The 15,502-nt window shown below is 48.9% G+C and overlaps 1 protein-coding gene across 4 annotated transcripts; it reads left to right on the top strand.

Annotated features, from left to right (window-relative positions):
* The first annotated feature begins 50 nt into the window (after positions 1-50).
* On the top strand, positions 51-15,464 carry OGT (O-linked N-acetylglucosamine (GlcNAc) transferase). Of its 4 annotated transcripts, none has more exons than XM_081963736.1 (22): positions 51-417; positions 2,828-2,978; positions 3,939-4,182; positions 4,862-4,930; positions 7,925-8,041; positions 8,823-8,902; positions 9,003-9,198; positions 9,328-9,468; positions 9,776-9,876; positions 9,973-10,126; positions 10,218-10,319; positions 10,408-10,587; positions 10,721-10,879; positions 11,047-11,136; positions 11,544-11,669; positions 12,216-12,386; positions 12,506-12,622; positions 12,765-12,932; positions 13,104-13,256; positions 13,370-13,622; positions 13,725-13,848; positions 13,960-15,464. In XM_081963736.1, exons 1-22 carry the CDS (start codon positions 381-383, stop codon positions 14,132-14,134), a joined length of 3,108 nt encoding a protein of 1,035 aa, XP_081819862.1. In that variant the 5' UTR covers positions 51-380; the 3' UTR covers positions 14,135-15,464. The 4 variants fall into 4 exon arrangements, with proteins under 4 accessions (XP_081819862.1, XP_081819861.1, XP_081819860.1 ...); XM_081963735.1 differs by having other exon boundaries at positions 9,325-9,468; XM_081963734.1 differs by having other exon boundaries at positions 2,798-2,978.
* The last annotated feature ends 38 nt before the right edge of the window (positions 15,465-15,502 follow it).

Here is a 15,502-nt window from a genome sequence, read left to right as displayed (position 1 = left end):
AGAGAATGCTCGCCGCCGACCAGCTACAGCGCATGCGTTCTGCGCAGTGAAGCGTCCAGCGGAGGACTACGGAGACGGTGCCGGAGAAAGAGCTACGTTTCTACTTGGGAGCCCTTTGGAAGAGCGAGAGGCCGCGAATCGCGCAGCGCCCTTCCCGTAAACCTCTCCCCTGCGGGAGGGAGCCCAATTGCCTTCCCTCCCCACCACGAGCCCAGGGGCTATTTCGTAGGGGGGAGGCGAAAGAAGTCCCGGCGAGGCGCTTCACTCAGGCGCCGTCTCCTTGCGCGCCGCCGCCGCCATTTCGGGAGCCGCAGCCTGAGGAGACGCGAGGGAGCCGGCGGGGACCGAGGCGGATTGCCAGCGAGGCGGTTGTCGGAGCCATGGCGGCGTCCGTGGGGAACGTGGCCGACAGCACAGGTACCTGTCGCCGCGTCCGCGCCTCCCGCCATTCGAGGGCTGGGCAGCGTCGCCTGGGCTCCGCAGCGCCGTCGGCGGTTCCGAGGAGGCCTCTGCCCGGGCGGGAGGCTCATGCGGGGGGGATGGGCCGCCGGGAGGACCGCGGGGCCGTCGAGCCGAAGCGGCCCTCCGCAGCAGCCACCGGGAGGGGAATCCTTGGGCCTCGGGACAGCCGGCGGAAGCACGTGGGGGGCTCCTCGGGCCGCAGCTGAAAAGCCTCCCGGCGGGCGCTGACGACGGCCTCGCTGTGGGCCGCCGGCTTTTCCAGAGTGGGGGTTGGTGGGGGGGGGGCTTCGCTGATGGACCTCGGGGAGGGGAGGGCAGGTGCGGGACCCCCGGGTACACATGCGCAGTTGGTGCGGTGTTTCCCCGCAAAGGCGCCCTGCAGCCTCCGGGCCTTTGGGGCTCCCTCGCTGCACAGCTCCCTTCCCAACAAAATGGTGGTTGTGGTTTGATGGTGGTCGGAGAAGTCCTCTTCTCCCCGGAGGACGGTCAGTTGCGGCTCCTGGCAGGCTCGGGCCCTCGTGGGAGGCGGGGAGGCTTGTTTTCAGAGCCGAAGGATCGTCCCTTCCCCTCTGGGGTGGCTGTCCAGGGCAGCGGCTGTTAGCTAAAACCCTTGGGGCCGGGGGCCGCTTAGGGCCACGTGTGGCTAGTAGATAAAGGATACGTGCCAGCTCCTAGGTCAGTTTGGCTTCTTACGATAAGCGAAACGAATTCATGGAGGAATATAATGCTCGCAAATAAAAAAAATGGCATGCTGTGTAATTTTTCAACGTTTCAAATAGTATAACCACAATTGAAAGGAAATTTCCTGATTCATCTCTAAAGATTACCTTGGAATTGCGCCTCTTCCTCCCACAGATGGATAACCTTTCTCCTGATAACACTTTTAAAAAAATTAGCTTGCATCGCAAGGGGATAAAGAATAACCCTTGTGTTTGAGGTGCTTGTATTCAGTTCCTCCTTCACTGTTATAGGCAAGTGAAATGCTGTGGCTGTTTTCTTGCTAGGGTTTCTGGATGAATTTTTAATCTATGGAATCTTCATTGCTGCATTGCATAGTGGAATAAGGTTGTTTTCAAGTGGCTAAAGAGTTGAAGACAGTTCAGAATTATCCAAGAAATTCATCTTGGCCAAGTGATTTTTTACCCGCCTTTTAAACCAGGTTTATATTCTGGGCAGTGGGATAAATCACTTTGGGCAGGGTTGAATATTTCAGATGAAAAACAGCTAAAAGGAAAAGAATTGGTCTCTTTCCTATACAATTTCTGTGTGGGCCCCAGTATTATTGAGGGCTGTGGATAATCTGCTCTTTTTTAAAAAAAAATGTTTTTTTTTTTAAAAAAGATGCCATTGAAATTGCAGCATTGCAATTATTTTTTTAAAGTGTGGTTTATGATTTATTTGGTTTATGATTTATTTGCTAACGTACCTTCTTGATGGAAAATTACAGAGAAGTATTGTGCAAGCTTTTATGAGGCTGTTTGCAAAGCTTATGCAAATCTTCCTTTTCTTCTCTGAAGATAACATCTTTGAGTTCAGCTTTTCATCAAACTACTTGGCTTATTTACTATTTGTGATACAGTAGTTTGTGATAAATAATTTACTTGAGTTCGTAACAATTTGTCAGACTTGAATTAATTTTAGGCATTGTTTCATTCAGTGTTTTAATTTTCAAGGGTATTAGAAAAATCTGATTCCTAGTCCAGCAAATGTTGGGTTTCATTATCTCCCCTCTCATGATTTTATTGGGGAGAGAATATTGCTCTGGAGCTGACAACAGATGATGAATACACAGGAAAACCAGTGGTCTATAGCTTTCTCTGAACAAAGTCTGGAGGTCTTCTCAGCAACGTTAAGTTTATTTGGCAGATAACAATACCTGCTTTATGCGGCCATTTCATTGCATGAATCACGTTTTTATTTTCTTACGTGGAACATTTTGATTTCAACATTAAGGCTTGTGTTGAATGATGGTATATTCCTAACATTGGCCTGTTTAAAAAAAAGTGCCCCTGAAAGTTTGCCACGAAACCTAAAACAGACAGACTGGGTCATGGCTGAGGCAAAGCTGAAGATGCTAGGATTTTGGGGGGGGGGGGGGAGTTATTAGTGAAGAAAAGGATCAACATATTTGAAGCCTGACAATTACCATCATTCATCATTAAGTTAGGAAGTCCTATGTGTCTGTCTTTAATTATCAAATACCCCTTGGATGTTGGCATTTCATCTTTTAATTTGTACACCATTGTTTTACCCATTTTTATTATCCATTGTTTATCCATTTTCTAACTTTCTGTTTTCCTCCCCCTCTCCCCTGAATGTTTTGGTGATTCTTCAGAACCAACGAAACGTATGCTTTCCTTCCAAGGGTTAGCGGAGTTGGCTCACCGGGAGTATCAAGCTGGAGATTTTGAAGCAGCCGAGAGGCACTGCATGCAACTTTGGCGCCAAGAGCCTGACAACACAGGAGTGCTCTTACTCCTCTCCTCCATTCACTTCCAGTGCCGCAGGCTGGACAGGTAAGGAAGCTGGTGCTTTTCTGCCCATTGCTTAGGGCACTGCTTAGAAAGACAGGTTCTTAGCACCGGGATGGCATTCTGATGCTCCCACGCAACTCTCCCAAAAGTTTTCTGTGTTGTTTAAATTTGACAGAATATTTCAAAATATACTAAATATGCAGGAAGCTCCATTACAAGTACATCCTACCTTCAAGTAAAGTTTCTGGTAACATGACAGAATTAGAAAATACAGCAAGTAGTGTTGAACTGAAAGGGAATGTTTCTGAACCAACCACTTCTCAGGAATCCAAAAACAATACAGTATTAAAAAGTGCTTCTCATATTAGATGGCACATTAGCGTTTGTGTGCGCGCACATGTATGTGTGTGCATGTGTGTGTGTGAACGGCCTCATTGTTTGGGAAACACCATTTGTCTGATAGAGGTTTTCTGTGTTTGCCTTATTACTGTAATACATGATGAAAGATATGTTGTTATTAGCAGTCCCTGGTTCTTAAGGCTGTGCATATGAGATGACCATTGCTGCTGCAGTAATTGTGGAGAAAGAGACTGAAGATATTGTGCCCTAGCCCAGGACTCTAGATTAAGGCAGCTTTTGTTCATTGTTCTCTTCAGCAAGGATGCCTTAAGTAAAAACCCAGCTTCTCTGCCCATCTCCAGAGCTCACTGGAACCAATAAGATTAACATTGGCTCCCGTGGAAGAAGGGAATGTGTGCGGCCTGTCACAGCTACCCAATTGTGCAGCCCCTGGGGTCAAAAGATGGACAGGGGCGCTCTGATGAGTGGCAGTTCAACTGACCACCTGCAGGCTTTTTTTTTAAATCCACAATTAAAATGACCTTTTCAAATGTTGAACTTGGATTCTGTTGATAGTTCTTGAAACTGCCAAAAATCCACTGAATAATTGCTACTTTGATAAAGGCACCTTAAATATTTTGCTTTGTGTAATTTGTTCTCCAGGTCTGCTCACTTCAGCACTTTGGCGATCAAGCAGAATCCCTTATTGGCAGAAGCCTACTCCAATCTGGGAAACGTGTACAAGGAGCGTGGACAGCTGCAGGAGGCCATTGAACACTACCGGCATGCTCTTCGCCTCAAGCCAGACTTCATTGATGGATACATTAACCTGGCTGCTGCTTTGGTAGCTGCAGGAGACATGGAAGGGGCAGTGCAGGCCTATGTCTCTGCCCTGCAGTACAACCCTGTGAGTAGAGATGGTGGCCATCCCTCGGAAAAGCTTTTTTCTCCAGAGGAAGATTGGAAAGGCCCTTCAAGGTTGCCCCTGAATGCCATTTACTGCTGTGTGGGTGACAGTAGTGCGCTTAAGGCTGCTCTGTGGGGGGGACCGTTGGTCTTTGGGTGAAGCAGCGTGTGCTGCCCTCGAGAGGCCGCCCTTGGGTAACAGCTCCTGTCCATCCTGTTGGGAGAATTGGCATTCGGACGAGTTTCTATTCGCTATCCTGCCCTGCTGCTTGCTTGAGTGGCTTCTTCTCACCTTCTGCAAGGATGGGTGCCGTCAATTAATTTAGGCATCTTTCCCACCCTTCCTGTAATCCCATGCTTCCTAGTACGTCGCCCAGTATTTTCTCAGTTCCCCAGTAAATCCCAACACGTCGTGCATAAGCTGTGTGGTGAAAGCGATATGAATGTCTATTACCCATCAGGATAGTTTTTATAGAGATGTGTTGTTTGCAGACTTCCTTTATGATTCCAACTGACTCCTTCCAGTCCTCCCCTTTGCAGAAGATTATTAAAAGCACCCTAGAAGCTGATTGTTGATTAAGGGGTGTTTTTTTATTTATTGCAGTAGTCTCATTTTCCATTCCTGATCTGCTGATCTGGATTGGCTGTGCTGGTGGTGACAGAACCCATTTGCTTTTCAGGACTTGTACTGTGTGCGTAGTGACCTGGGGAATCTACTCAAAGCCCTGGGTCGCTTGGAAGAAGCCAAGGTAGGTGTTCTGTAGAATCAGTCTTTTGACCTATGCGAACGCTTGCACCAAGTCTTCCATTCTCCGCTGACCTCCAAGAGTCCCAAGACGTGGCTGAAAGCTGAAGGCTCTGAATTGCCCCAGAGTAGTGGCAGGGCAAGATATGGCATGCCCATGTTAACCCTTGCTTTAAGGCGAGAAATTGAACACTGAGTCTTGCTGCAGAACTAGACTATCCATTATGGTGAAGTGACTGGCAGGGGCGCCACTACTCTCTGATCTGGAAATAACATGGGTCCCAAACTGAGGCTTGCCTGCTGATGCCAAGCCAGTGACTTAGTCCGTGCTTCCTGTGAATGCTCTTCTAAAGTCCTTTGTGGCTTGTAAGTGTAGAAGAACCTTATCAAATGTTACCCTGTGAATATGGCATTAAAGAGATTCTTTAACCCTCCCCTCCCCCTGCCCCCACATGGTTTCATGGAAGAAAGGCTAGCAAACAGCATTGTTGCAGTTGGGTTCTTCGAAACAATCTGTTTTTGCTTTTTTTTGTTTTTTGTTTGCCCAAATGTTGCATAAAGGTGTTGGTTTGCTTGGAAAATGACCTGATCAAAGAAAAACTTGCTACATTAAGTGGAAAGGTGGCTTCTAGCAGTCTGGTTTCCAACCAAGAATTTGAATACTAGGATGGGTTTCGAGGCTCTTCTTGGCATGACAAAAACTTAGAATGCACACAAAAAAAAAAAAAAAAAAGAGGAAAAGAACAACCGGGAATTGTCTTGTTACAAGCCACCTTACGCATTTGCGCAGCAGGGGTGAGGAGTGTGGAGGAACCAGAAGGACCTCCGCGGCAGTCCTTCGCTTCAAGCCCCGCGCGCATGCTACCAAGTGGAGTGTATGGAGAGTAGCTGTCCGGCTGACTGCTGTGCGGGGGAGGGGATTTGGCTTGTCCAAAGGGCTGGCGGTTGGGCCTTGCAAGCTGGGCCATGGAGCTGCCCTGGGAACGGATGCTGGTGGGCGTGAAATGTCTTTTTGAGAAGACCAGCGATGCTCAGCCTGTCGGCTGGACAGCTAACGTGAACTGCACTTCACTGCAGCTTTTAGTGTGACTGGTATAGGCCAAGACACTGCGCCTGCCTTAGGTTGCTGACCTCTTTATTTCAGAGCTTGGAGACACCTAGTTTGAAAGTGTGACTCTGTTTCTGTGAGAATTCCAGTAAAAAAGGGCAAGATAACGAGAGACGTCAAGATAATACACATACTTGAAATAAATTGCAATGTATTTCTTTGGCTGTCAGTGCATTTGTAAGATCAAACCAGCAAGAATATTTGCTATTTCAAGTAAAATGTAAGGTGTTTTTTTTTGGAAATTTCAGAGCCTTTCTTCCAACTGCCCTGCTGTTTGCAGTTTCCCCAATTAACCCCTTCCCGTCTGCATGTCTCCCATGTTACAGAAAACTGTCCTGAACCCTTGTGTTAGACATATCCAGAGATTTTCAATTGCTTTGTTGAACTTTTTACTAATGATCTTGTTTTATTTTCTCTCTTGTTTTTGGTTTTTCACCATTGATATTGTATTTAGAAGGTTTCAGGTGGGTGAAACCTCCTATTCCATGCGTAAGGTGCCTCGCTGAAGGGAGCTCGAGGCCTGGATCTAGGGCAGACACACTCCTCCTCCTCCTCTTCCAGCAAGGAACGCACCGAAAACTCACATGAGAAATATGGTAACGGGTTTGTAACTGCCACAGCAAAACCATTTGCCTCCATGCCTGAATCTTCTGTCTTGTGGCTTCAGAAACAGTTTAAGTATTTAATGTACAACAAGTAATTTTAGAGATTATATTATAGTCCTAGCCACAATTCTTTCAAAGATATATTGTAAAATTAAATTAAAGATGTTAAAAAAAAATTGGAGTTACTCTAGTTAAAGCTTCTAACTCTTCCTGGTTGTTCATTTTTTTCCTTTTTCTTCTTTGTTTGGATTGCAGCGTTCTGCTCTTCTGATGATGCTGCGCTGTGATCCTGCAGTAGCGCAAAGGCTGCGCAGCGGAAATGCGCCTTGCGTGCGATTGTGCCCTTGTGAATGGTTGATCAGATATGGTTCATCTCTAACTGCGTGGCTTCCCAAGCCCTGGGCTGTAGGATTTTCGATGCGATTGGCTTTGCAAGTGCATTCAGATTTCAGACACAAATTGAACACTTTAACAGTTTTCACAGAGGCCTCTCTCTGGTAGATTAATCAGTCTGGCTGGCCGTTCACAGTCCCCGGGGCCGTTCTACACAGTGCAGTTTGCAGCGAAAGCGCAGCGGCGCGCTGTTAGGGAGCGCTTGCGGCGTCTTGCGCTTGCATTGCAGGGACCTGAACCTTTGGGCAAACCTGGTATTTGAGGTTTCGGAAGCCGAAGGCGGCGCTGAGATGTGGAGAAAGGCAGAGCCCTGGAGTTGGAAAGGGGCTGTTCCCTCAAAGCAGGGGTGTCCAAACTTGGCAACTTTAAGACTTGTGGACTTCAACTCCCAGAATTCCCCAGCCAGCTTTGCTCTGCTGGCTGGGGAATTCTGGGAGTTGAAGTCCACAAGTCTTAAAGTTGCCAAGTTTGGACACCCCTGCCTTAAAGGCATCCCGGTTGCATGTGCTGCCTGTTTTAGACACTTCCTTCTCCACTTGCTTTCCAAGCCAGTGTTAAAAGTTGCATCTGCAGTTGATGCTTGCTTTGGATTTCACAGGGATGCGGTGACCCTGGAGGTCAGGGAGGGAGGGACTGGGAATTTCCTGGGCTGAGTAAGTAGGGTTGTGATGCGCGGATCAGTCTTAACTGAGGATGGTGGGTTTGCCCTCGGGTTTTGGTTTGCGCCAGCGCAGGATCAGCCAGCTGTTTACAACCTTTTAGTTTTGGCGCAAGCAAGCCTATACTGCAGGATCACTTTTGGCGGGTTGGAGAAGATATACTAACGGTGTTTTTCTCAATTTTCTTTGTGCAATTATTCCCTCCCCTTGTATCTACCTTTGACCCTTCCAAGGCCTGTTACTTGAAGGCAATTGAAACGCAACCCAATTTTGCAGTTGCATGGAGTAACCTTGGCTGTGTGTTCAATGCTCAAGGAGAAATCTGGCTGGCCATTCATCACTTTGAAAAGGTAATGGTTTGGGAGTGTTAACATTCCATTTTCAAAATGCTTAGGGGTGGGGGGAGGCTGGCTCCCAGGGACAAAAATCAGGGTTGTGGTCTGTATCCCTCCAAACTGATGCCTGATTAGAAGCGATCAGGAAGACAAATGGCTTTTGGAACTCCTGGATTTTTATTACTTCCAAACTTTGGGAAAGGTAATAGTGAAGAAGAGGGAGGCCTCCGGTGTGGTCATCACAATAGAAAGGGGTGATGGGTGGGTGAAATCTTAAGGATGGCTGTGGTGTTGTTTCATGTAAAATATACATTGGGACCAGCCTTATTCCCTCCCTCTTTGATGTGAGCTTGTGTCTCGAGATATGCTGCCCCAAAGAGTGAGCATATGTGTTGTCAACGTCCTTGGAAAAACCTGCATCCTTTCCTGGGCTCACATGATAGCCATTTGTTCTCGGGAAAATGGTCATGAGAAAGTACAATAAAACTATCGGTGGGTCTTAACCAGAGACCCCACGTAACTCTACAAGCCCCGGGAAGATGGAGCTGCTTTAAGGAGGTGCCAACCACTGCGGAGTAGAGCTTGTTTATTCTCCTGTGCGCTGCTTGGGGTGGAGTTCAATCCCAGCATATCTTGACTGTTCTGTATATACATGTGTAGTCACCTAAGCTGGTAAATTGGAGAGAGGAGATGAAAGCGATCTTCAAATGTGATTTCAGTGTTACCTTTGCTTCAGTAGGAAGCAGAGTCAGCTGGTCTAAAGCAGATCTCTTATGCTTTTTTAAAACTTTCTAAGGCTGTGACCCTTGATCCAAACTTCTTGGATGCTTACATCAATCTGGGAAATGTCTTGAAGGAAGCCCGGATATTTGACAGGTAACCCAACAAAACCAATCCTTCCCAGGCCAGGGCTTGGCTTTCTATCCCCCTGGGGATGGCGGATCATCACCTTAATTTCTGGCGTCTCTTGTTTTAGAGCGGTTGCAGCCTACCTGAGAGCCCTGAGCCTGAGTCCAAACCATGCAGTTGTGCATGGCAACCTGGCCTGCGTCTATTATGAGCAGGGGCTGATCGACTTGGCCATAGACACCTACAAGCGTGCCATTGAGCTGCAGCCGCACTTCCCTGATGCTTACTGCAACCTGGCCAACGCCCTTAAGGAGAAAGGCAGTGTAAGAGACTGTTTCACTAGCCAGGGTGGGCCTGGTTGCCTCGTGGACGTTTTGGCTCCAGTTTTGAAAGAGTGTGGTCCTTCTCTCTTTTTTAAAAAATGCTAAATTTTGTGTCATCTCTGTCAGCAGGTTGCTGAAGCAGAGGAATGCTACAACACAGCCCTTCGCCTGTGTCCCACTCACGCAGATTCCCTCAATAACCTAGCAAACATCAAGCGGGAACAAGGAAATATCGAGGAAGCTGTTCGCCTGTACCGTAAAGCTCTTGAGGTCAGCTTGTCAATCATTATCCATGACAGTCAGCCTCAGACAGCCTCGCCCACCTTCCTTTAATTTGTTTGCGATGAAATGTAGAAATAAAGGCTAAGAATATCGTCTTGCGAAAGGAGGGAGATTATTCTCTACAATTTTGAAATACCCCTTGGGAAGGATAACACTTTGCTTGTTTCTACGGGGCTTCAGCTGGGAGATTGAAAATCCCTCTCCTCTCACAGGAAGAGAAGGATCAGAGAGCAGGAGAGATAGAAGGGACAGTGGGACTTTCTTGGAAGAACTAAGGCCATCTCATTTCCTGCAGGTTTTCCCAGAATTTGCAGCCGCCCATTCCAATTTAGCAAGCGTTCTCCAGCAGCAGGGAAAGCTGCAGGAGGCACTCATGCATTACAAGGAAGCCATCAGGTAAGGCTTTTAAACGTTTGGAATGGCTGGGAATTAACCAGGATTCTTCGGCTGTGAACAGTGCCCTTCCTTACAACCCCCTTTCCTGTGATTTAGAATCAGCCCCACGTTTGCTGATGCCTACTCCAACATGGGGAACACCTTAAAGGAGATGCAGGATGTCCAGGGAGCTTTGCAGTGCTACACGCGGGCCATCCAGATCAACCCTGCCTTTGCCGATGCCCACAGCAACCTGGCTTCCATCCACAAGGTAGGTCTGGTCTGGCCCAGGTCAGCTCTGCTGGCTCTGTTGGCAGCAAGCAGCTGTCCTCACGTTGCTCCTCCTCTTCCTCTGCCTCCAGGATTCAGGGAACATACCGGAGGCCATTGCTTCATACCGCACGGCTCTGAAACTGAAGCCCGACTTCCCTGACGCCTACTGCAATTTGGCCCACTGTTTGCAGGTAAGGAGACTCGGTTGTACTCTTGGGGAACCGGGGAGCTTTTCTGTATTTGCAAGCTACACAGGCAGCTGCTTTTTCCTTTTTTAAGATTGTTTGTGACTGGACCGATTATGACGAACGAATGAAGAAGCTGGTTACCATAGTTGCTGATCAGCTGGACAAGAACCGGCTGCCTTCCGTCCACCCTCATCACAGCATGCTCTACCCGTTGTCTCATAACTTCCGAAAGGCTATTGCGGAACGACATGGAAACCTCTGCCTGGACAAGGTGGGCTCATCCCTCGGGAACGTGGCAGCATTCACTCCTTTCGAAGAAACAGGCTTGGAAGGATTTGGGGGGAGGGGCGGGGTTGGCCCCTTTTTAATGCACTATAAGCAGTGCTGTTTTTTTTCCTTGCCAGATCAACGTGCTGCACAAGCCCCCCTATGAACATCCTAAGGAGTTGAAGGCCAGCGAAGGCCGGCTCCGTGTGGGCTACGTCAGCTCCGACTTTGGGAATCACCCCACCTCACACCTTATGCAGTCAATCCCAGGCATGCACAACCCGGACAAATTCGAGGTAAGGGGCCTTTTGAGGAAGTGGACACCTTGCTTGACCAATAGGATGTCCTGACCAGCAGTGGTGGGTTGCACCCTTTATAAATGCTGCCCTCTTTGATCGCCTGCTGTGGAAAGCAGCCTCTGGGGATCCTGAGTCCTGAGCATTGGAGTGTTGCTCCCTTCTAGGTGTTTTGCTACGCGCTGAGCCCTGACGATGGCACAAACTTCCGAGTAAAAGTGATGGCTGAAGCGAATCATTTCATTGATTTATCTCAGGTAAGAGTGATTCCCGGGATGCAGGCTCTCTGAATGTCGGGGCCTGAGCATGGGAAGCTTCATAGAATAGCATGGCTTTGTGGTAAAGATGGCAAGGCATTGTCTTCAGCTTGAGTGGAAAATGACTTTAGTTCCAGTGTTGTGCAACATAATATGAAGGACAAGTCATGCACTCTTATTAGTTTAACGACCATGGCAATTAAAGGCCACACTCTGGCATTCAGAATAACTGGCCCATGTTTCTGCCTGGAGATTTAGAAGTCGCAGCAAAATCTGTGATGTCGTCTTGAATCTCTATTTTTGGAAACAAAAGTGAAAAGTTGCCCTGATCTCTCAGTCCATAAATGTTGGTTGCCATTCAAAGCGGAAAGATGGCTTAGCGGCATGTTTTAATTTTGGCTCCCTAGGTTCCGTGCAATGGGAAAGCCGCTGATCGCATCCACCAGGATGGCATACATATCCTCGTTAACATGAACGGCTACACCAAGGGAGCCCGGAACGAGCTGTTTGCCCTCAGGCCAGCACCAATCCAGGTAACGCAATCACTTCAGATGCTTCTGGTCAAACATACTGGCCTTCTTTCTGTGAAAATTACCTTCTGCTTCCTTCAGACTTTCTTTTGTACAAGTGGTAGGCGAATTTTATCCAGACCTATTTTACAAAGGAATAACAATTATTTTGGTGTGTGATAAAAATCGTTTGTCCTGCCTTGATGTTGGGTCATGGGAATGGCCCACATTTTGTTTACAAATAGACCGTCTCAGTCTTCAGATCTTCTTGCTTGCCATACAGAGATTATACAGACGATTTATCTTGTATATTTAAGACTATCTAAACAGTTTTTTTTAACTTCTGCTCTTAGTTATCCACTATAAATACATGAGCAGAAGTTTTTTTTTCCTCACAACCAGCCATGAAAACTTCTTTCAGAAAATTTCAGGAGACAACATAGAGCTGATGTTTTCATGGCTGGTTATGAGAATTGCTATTTCGTGAATATAAACTGCGAATGTTCTTTCAGGACACGGTTGGGGTTGTGGATGACCTTGACCCCCGACACATTTTATCTTCACTTCTAGGCTATGTGGCTGGGCTATCCAGGGACCAGCGGCGCCTTATTCATGGATTACATCATCACAGACAAAGAAACTTCACCCATAGAAGTAGCTGAGCAGTACTCTGAAAAGATGGCTTACATGCCCAATACATTCTTCATTGGAGATCACGCAAACATGTTCCCACATCTGAAGGTACCGTGGAGTTCAGCAAGCAAGGCTAGAATCGGCCAGCTTTGTTTCTCTCAAGAGTTTCCTCTGAAGTTCAGAGAAGCCCCAATTCCAGCCTTCTCAAAGCCTTTATTTTCTTTCAGAAAAAAGCAGTTATTGACTTCAAATCGAATGGGCACATTTATGATAACCGAATTGTTCTGAATGGCATTGATCTCAAGGCCTTCCTGGACAGCCTGCCTGATGTAAAAATAGTAAAGGTGAGGCATGAACGTTGCACCTGGGGAGCTGGAAAGGCTAACCTTCAAGGAAGGGGGTGTATGAAGTTGGGCTGGCTAGATTTTATGCTTCGCTGCTTCCTCTTTCTGAAAACAAACGGGGTTCGCCTCCCTTGGCTTCTAGATGAAATGTCCCGATGGAGGAGACAACGCAGACAGCAGTGCTGCGCTCACAATGCCCGTCATCCCCATGAATACCATTGCGGAAGCTGTGATTGATATGATAAACCGTGGACAGATTCAAATAACAATAAACGGATTCAGCATTAGCAATGGATTAGCAACCACCCAGGTGAAAATCTCTTTGTCTCCTGCCTCCTGTTTTAGGATTCTGGGGCTCCTCCAGTTGAGGGTCTTGAATGGGGAAGGAGGGAGGGAGGGGAAGAGGGAACCGGCCTTGTGGAAGGCAGTAGAAGAGGCCCCATGGCTCAAGGGCCCCCCCTGAGGAAAGGCTTCCCTTTAGATCAACAACAAAGCTGCAACTGGAGAGGAGGTCCCACGCACCATCATCGTCACCACTCGGTCCCAGTATGGGCTGCCTGAAGATTCAGTTGTCTATTGCAACTTCAATCAGCTTTATAAGATTGACCCGTCCACTCTGCAAATGTGGGCTAATGTGAGTAATTGGCCGTGGTCTCTCGGGGCTCTTTTTAAAACAGGGACGGGAGGACGGGAGTCTTTTCTAGGTTACGTTGCATCCGCCTAACCCTTGGTCCTTCCTGCCTTCAGATACTGAAGCGAGTGCCAAACAGCGTCTTATGGCTATTGCGATTCCCAGCCGTGGGGGAGCCAAATATCCAGCAGTATGCTCAGAACATGGGCCTGCCCCAGAACCGCATCATCTTCTCCCCCGTTGCCCCCAAAGAAGAGCACGTGAGGAGGGGCCAACTGGCCGATGTCTGCCTTGACACTCCTCTTTGTAACGGCCATACCACAGGGATGGACGTGCTCTGGGCAGGGACGCCAATGGTCACGATGCCAGGTAAAGGGGGGGAGGGGCTTTCCCTATCCAGCCCCTTCCTCAATATGTCAGGAAAGCGCCCTGTGGCTGAGCAGCTGTGAGCCTCTTGCCTTTTGCCTCCAGGAGAGACCCTGGCATCCCGGGTGGCCGCCTCCCAGCTGACTTGCCTGGGCTGCCTCGAACTCATCGCAAACAGTCGCCAGGAATACGAAGACATTGCGGTGAAACTTGGAACGGACCTAGAATAGTAAGTGTGTTTCAGAGAGGAACGCCTGGGCCAATTAGTCGGAATGCGCGGAAGGGAAGAGTTTCTGAAGGGTGGGCTTCTGACCCTTGGGGGTTTGTTCTCCCCCTGCAGCCTGAAGAAGATTCGTGGCAAGGTCTGGAAGCAGAGAATATCCAGCCCCCTGTTCAACACCAAGCAGTACACGATGGAGTTGGAGCGGCTTTATCTCCAGATGTGGGAGCACTGTGCAGCTGGCAACAAGCCGGAGCACATCGTCAATTCCCTGGAGAGTGGCGAATCTGCCTAGGCCGCCCGCCCGCGTGTGGAAGCTGCCAGGAGGCTCCTGAGCAGAGGCCTCCAACAGGGACTTCGCCTCTGCTTCCTTCCCCTGCCAGGCACTCCTAGCAGAAAGGATCTGTGGTTGGGACTGGAGGGCGCAGCCGGACTTTCCTCCTGCATGACGGAAGAGCTGGAGCTGCCTGTCCTGGCCGAAGCATTTGCCGCTCCGTCAGCTGTGGGCGCCACAAGGAAAGGTGTAGGACAGCCAGGCAGCTGCCATTTCATGGATGGACTCAGTTTCCCTAGACGTTAGATCTCCCCTCGTGGATTGGAACTGGAGCTTTTTTTAAGGATTGGCTTTCGGGTATTCCTGTTGGTACGCGTGTGGGTCTGGACAAGGTTTCCAGCCGGCTTGAGTGGCTCCTCCCTCCCTGGGAATCTCTCTGCTGGCGAAGCTTTTTTACGGGTTTTATAAACCACTTGAGCCAACATCGCCCTCCTCCATGTCTGACCTCCTCTCTTAGGCTCTGTGTGTGCCGTCTTGACTCCTTGCGAGGGCTTTTTCGAAAGCCGCCTCTTGTCTGTTCCCTCCAGAACGGCACACCTTTTTCTCTGTAGGAAAGATTTAAGTTGAATTGAAAACGAGGTCTCCCCCATCTTTCCCCAAAATATGCGGAGAAAGCCGGTCTGGTGCCAAAATGCTGATCCTTCAGGAAAAATAATTATGTATGGAGATGCAGGCCTAGCCCAGACTTGAGAAAATAAAGCTCTGGCTTGACCAGGTGGGCCCACGGATTGGGGGGGAGGGGGACCGGCCCTTCCCCCACAAAGCAATTATGTGCAGGGCTCTCTCGGCTTCAGCAAAAATGCAACCCCAGGTAAGTATAGATTCCCTTTGCGGTGCCTGCCTCCAGACCACCTGCCCCACCCAGGGAGATGCAGGCTTGGAAGGCAGCACTGGACAGGCAGGAAAAAAACGACCCTCCCCCACTTAACCTGCTCTCTGCAATTCACCAAGGCCTCGAGAGTGCTGCATTGGGGGGGGGGGCTTGATGGCTCCCTAGGGTGCTGGTGCCCCTTCATTATTCCCACTCCTGCTTCAGTGGCTCCAAAGAGGGCTTTTATTTCTGCTGGGAGGGGCCCCTGGAGGCCCCCACTCCATGCAGCACCTGTCCTGGTGTGGGCAGAGACCTCCAAGCCATGCCTGTTTTTGTGGGGAGGGGATCCGGAAGGAAAGGGGCGTGTCCTGACGAGCCCCTCCGAGGGGAGGGGAGGAAAAGCGGTTGGGACTCTGCTTGCTCGTGTACCAGCCTTTGTGTCCGGATGAGTGTCTGACAAATACAGATGAAATCACTGGTCTCCGTCTCTGCCTCTTCTTGTTGGGGGGGGGGGGATG

This window comes from Natrix helvetica (assembly GCF_964273705.1).
Source record: "Natrix helvetica genome assembly, chromosome: 11".
In the NCBI taxonomy this organism is placed as follows: Eukaryota; Metazoa; Chordata; class Lepidosauria; order Squamata; family Natricidae; genus Natrix; species Natrix helvetica.
Note: the sequence above shows the minus strand (reverse complement) of the source record. Positions and strands in the feature narration are given on the sequence as shown.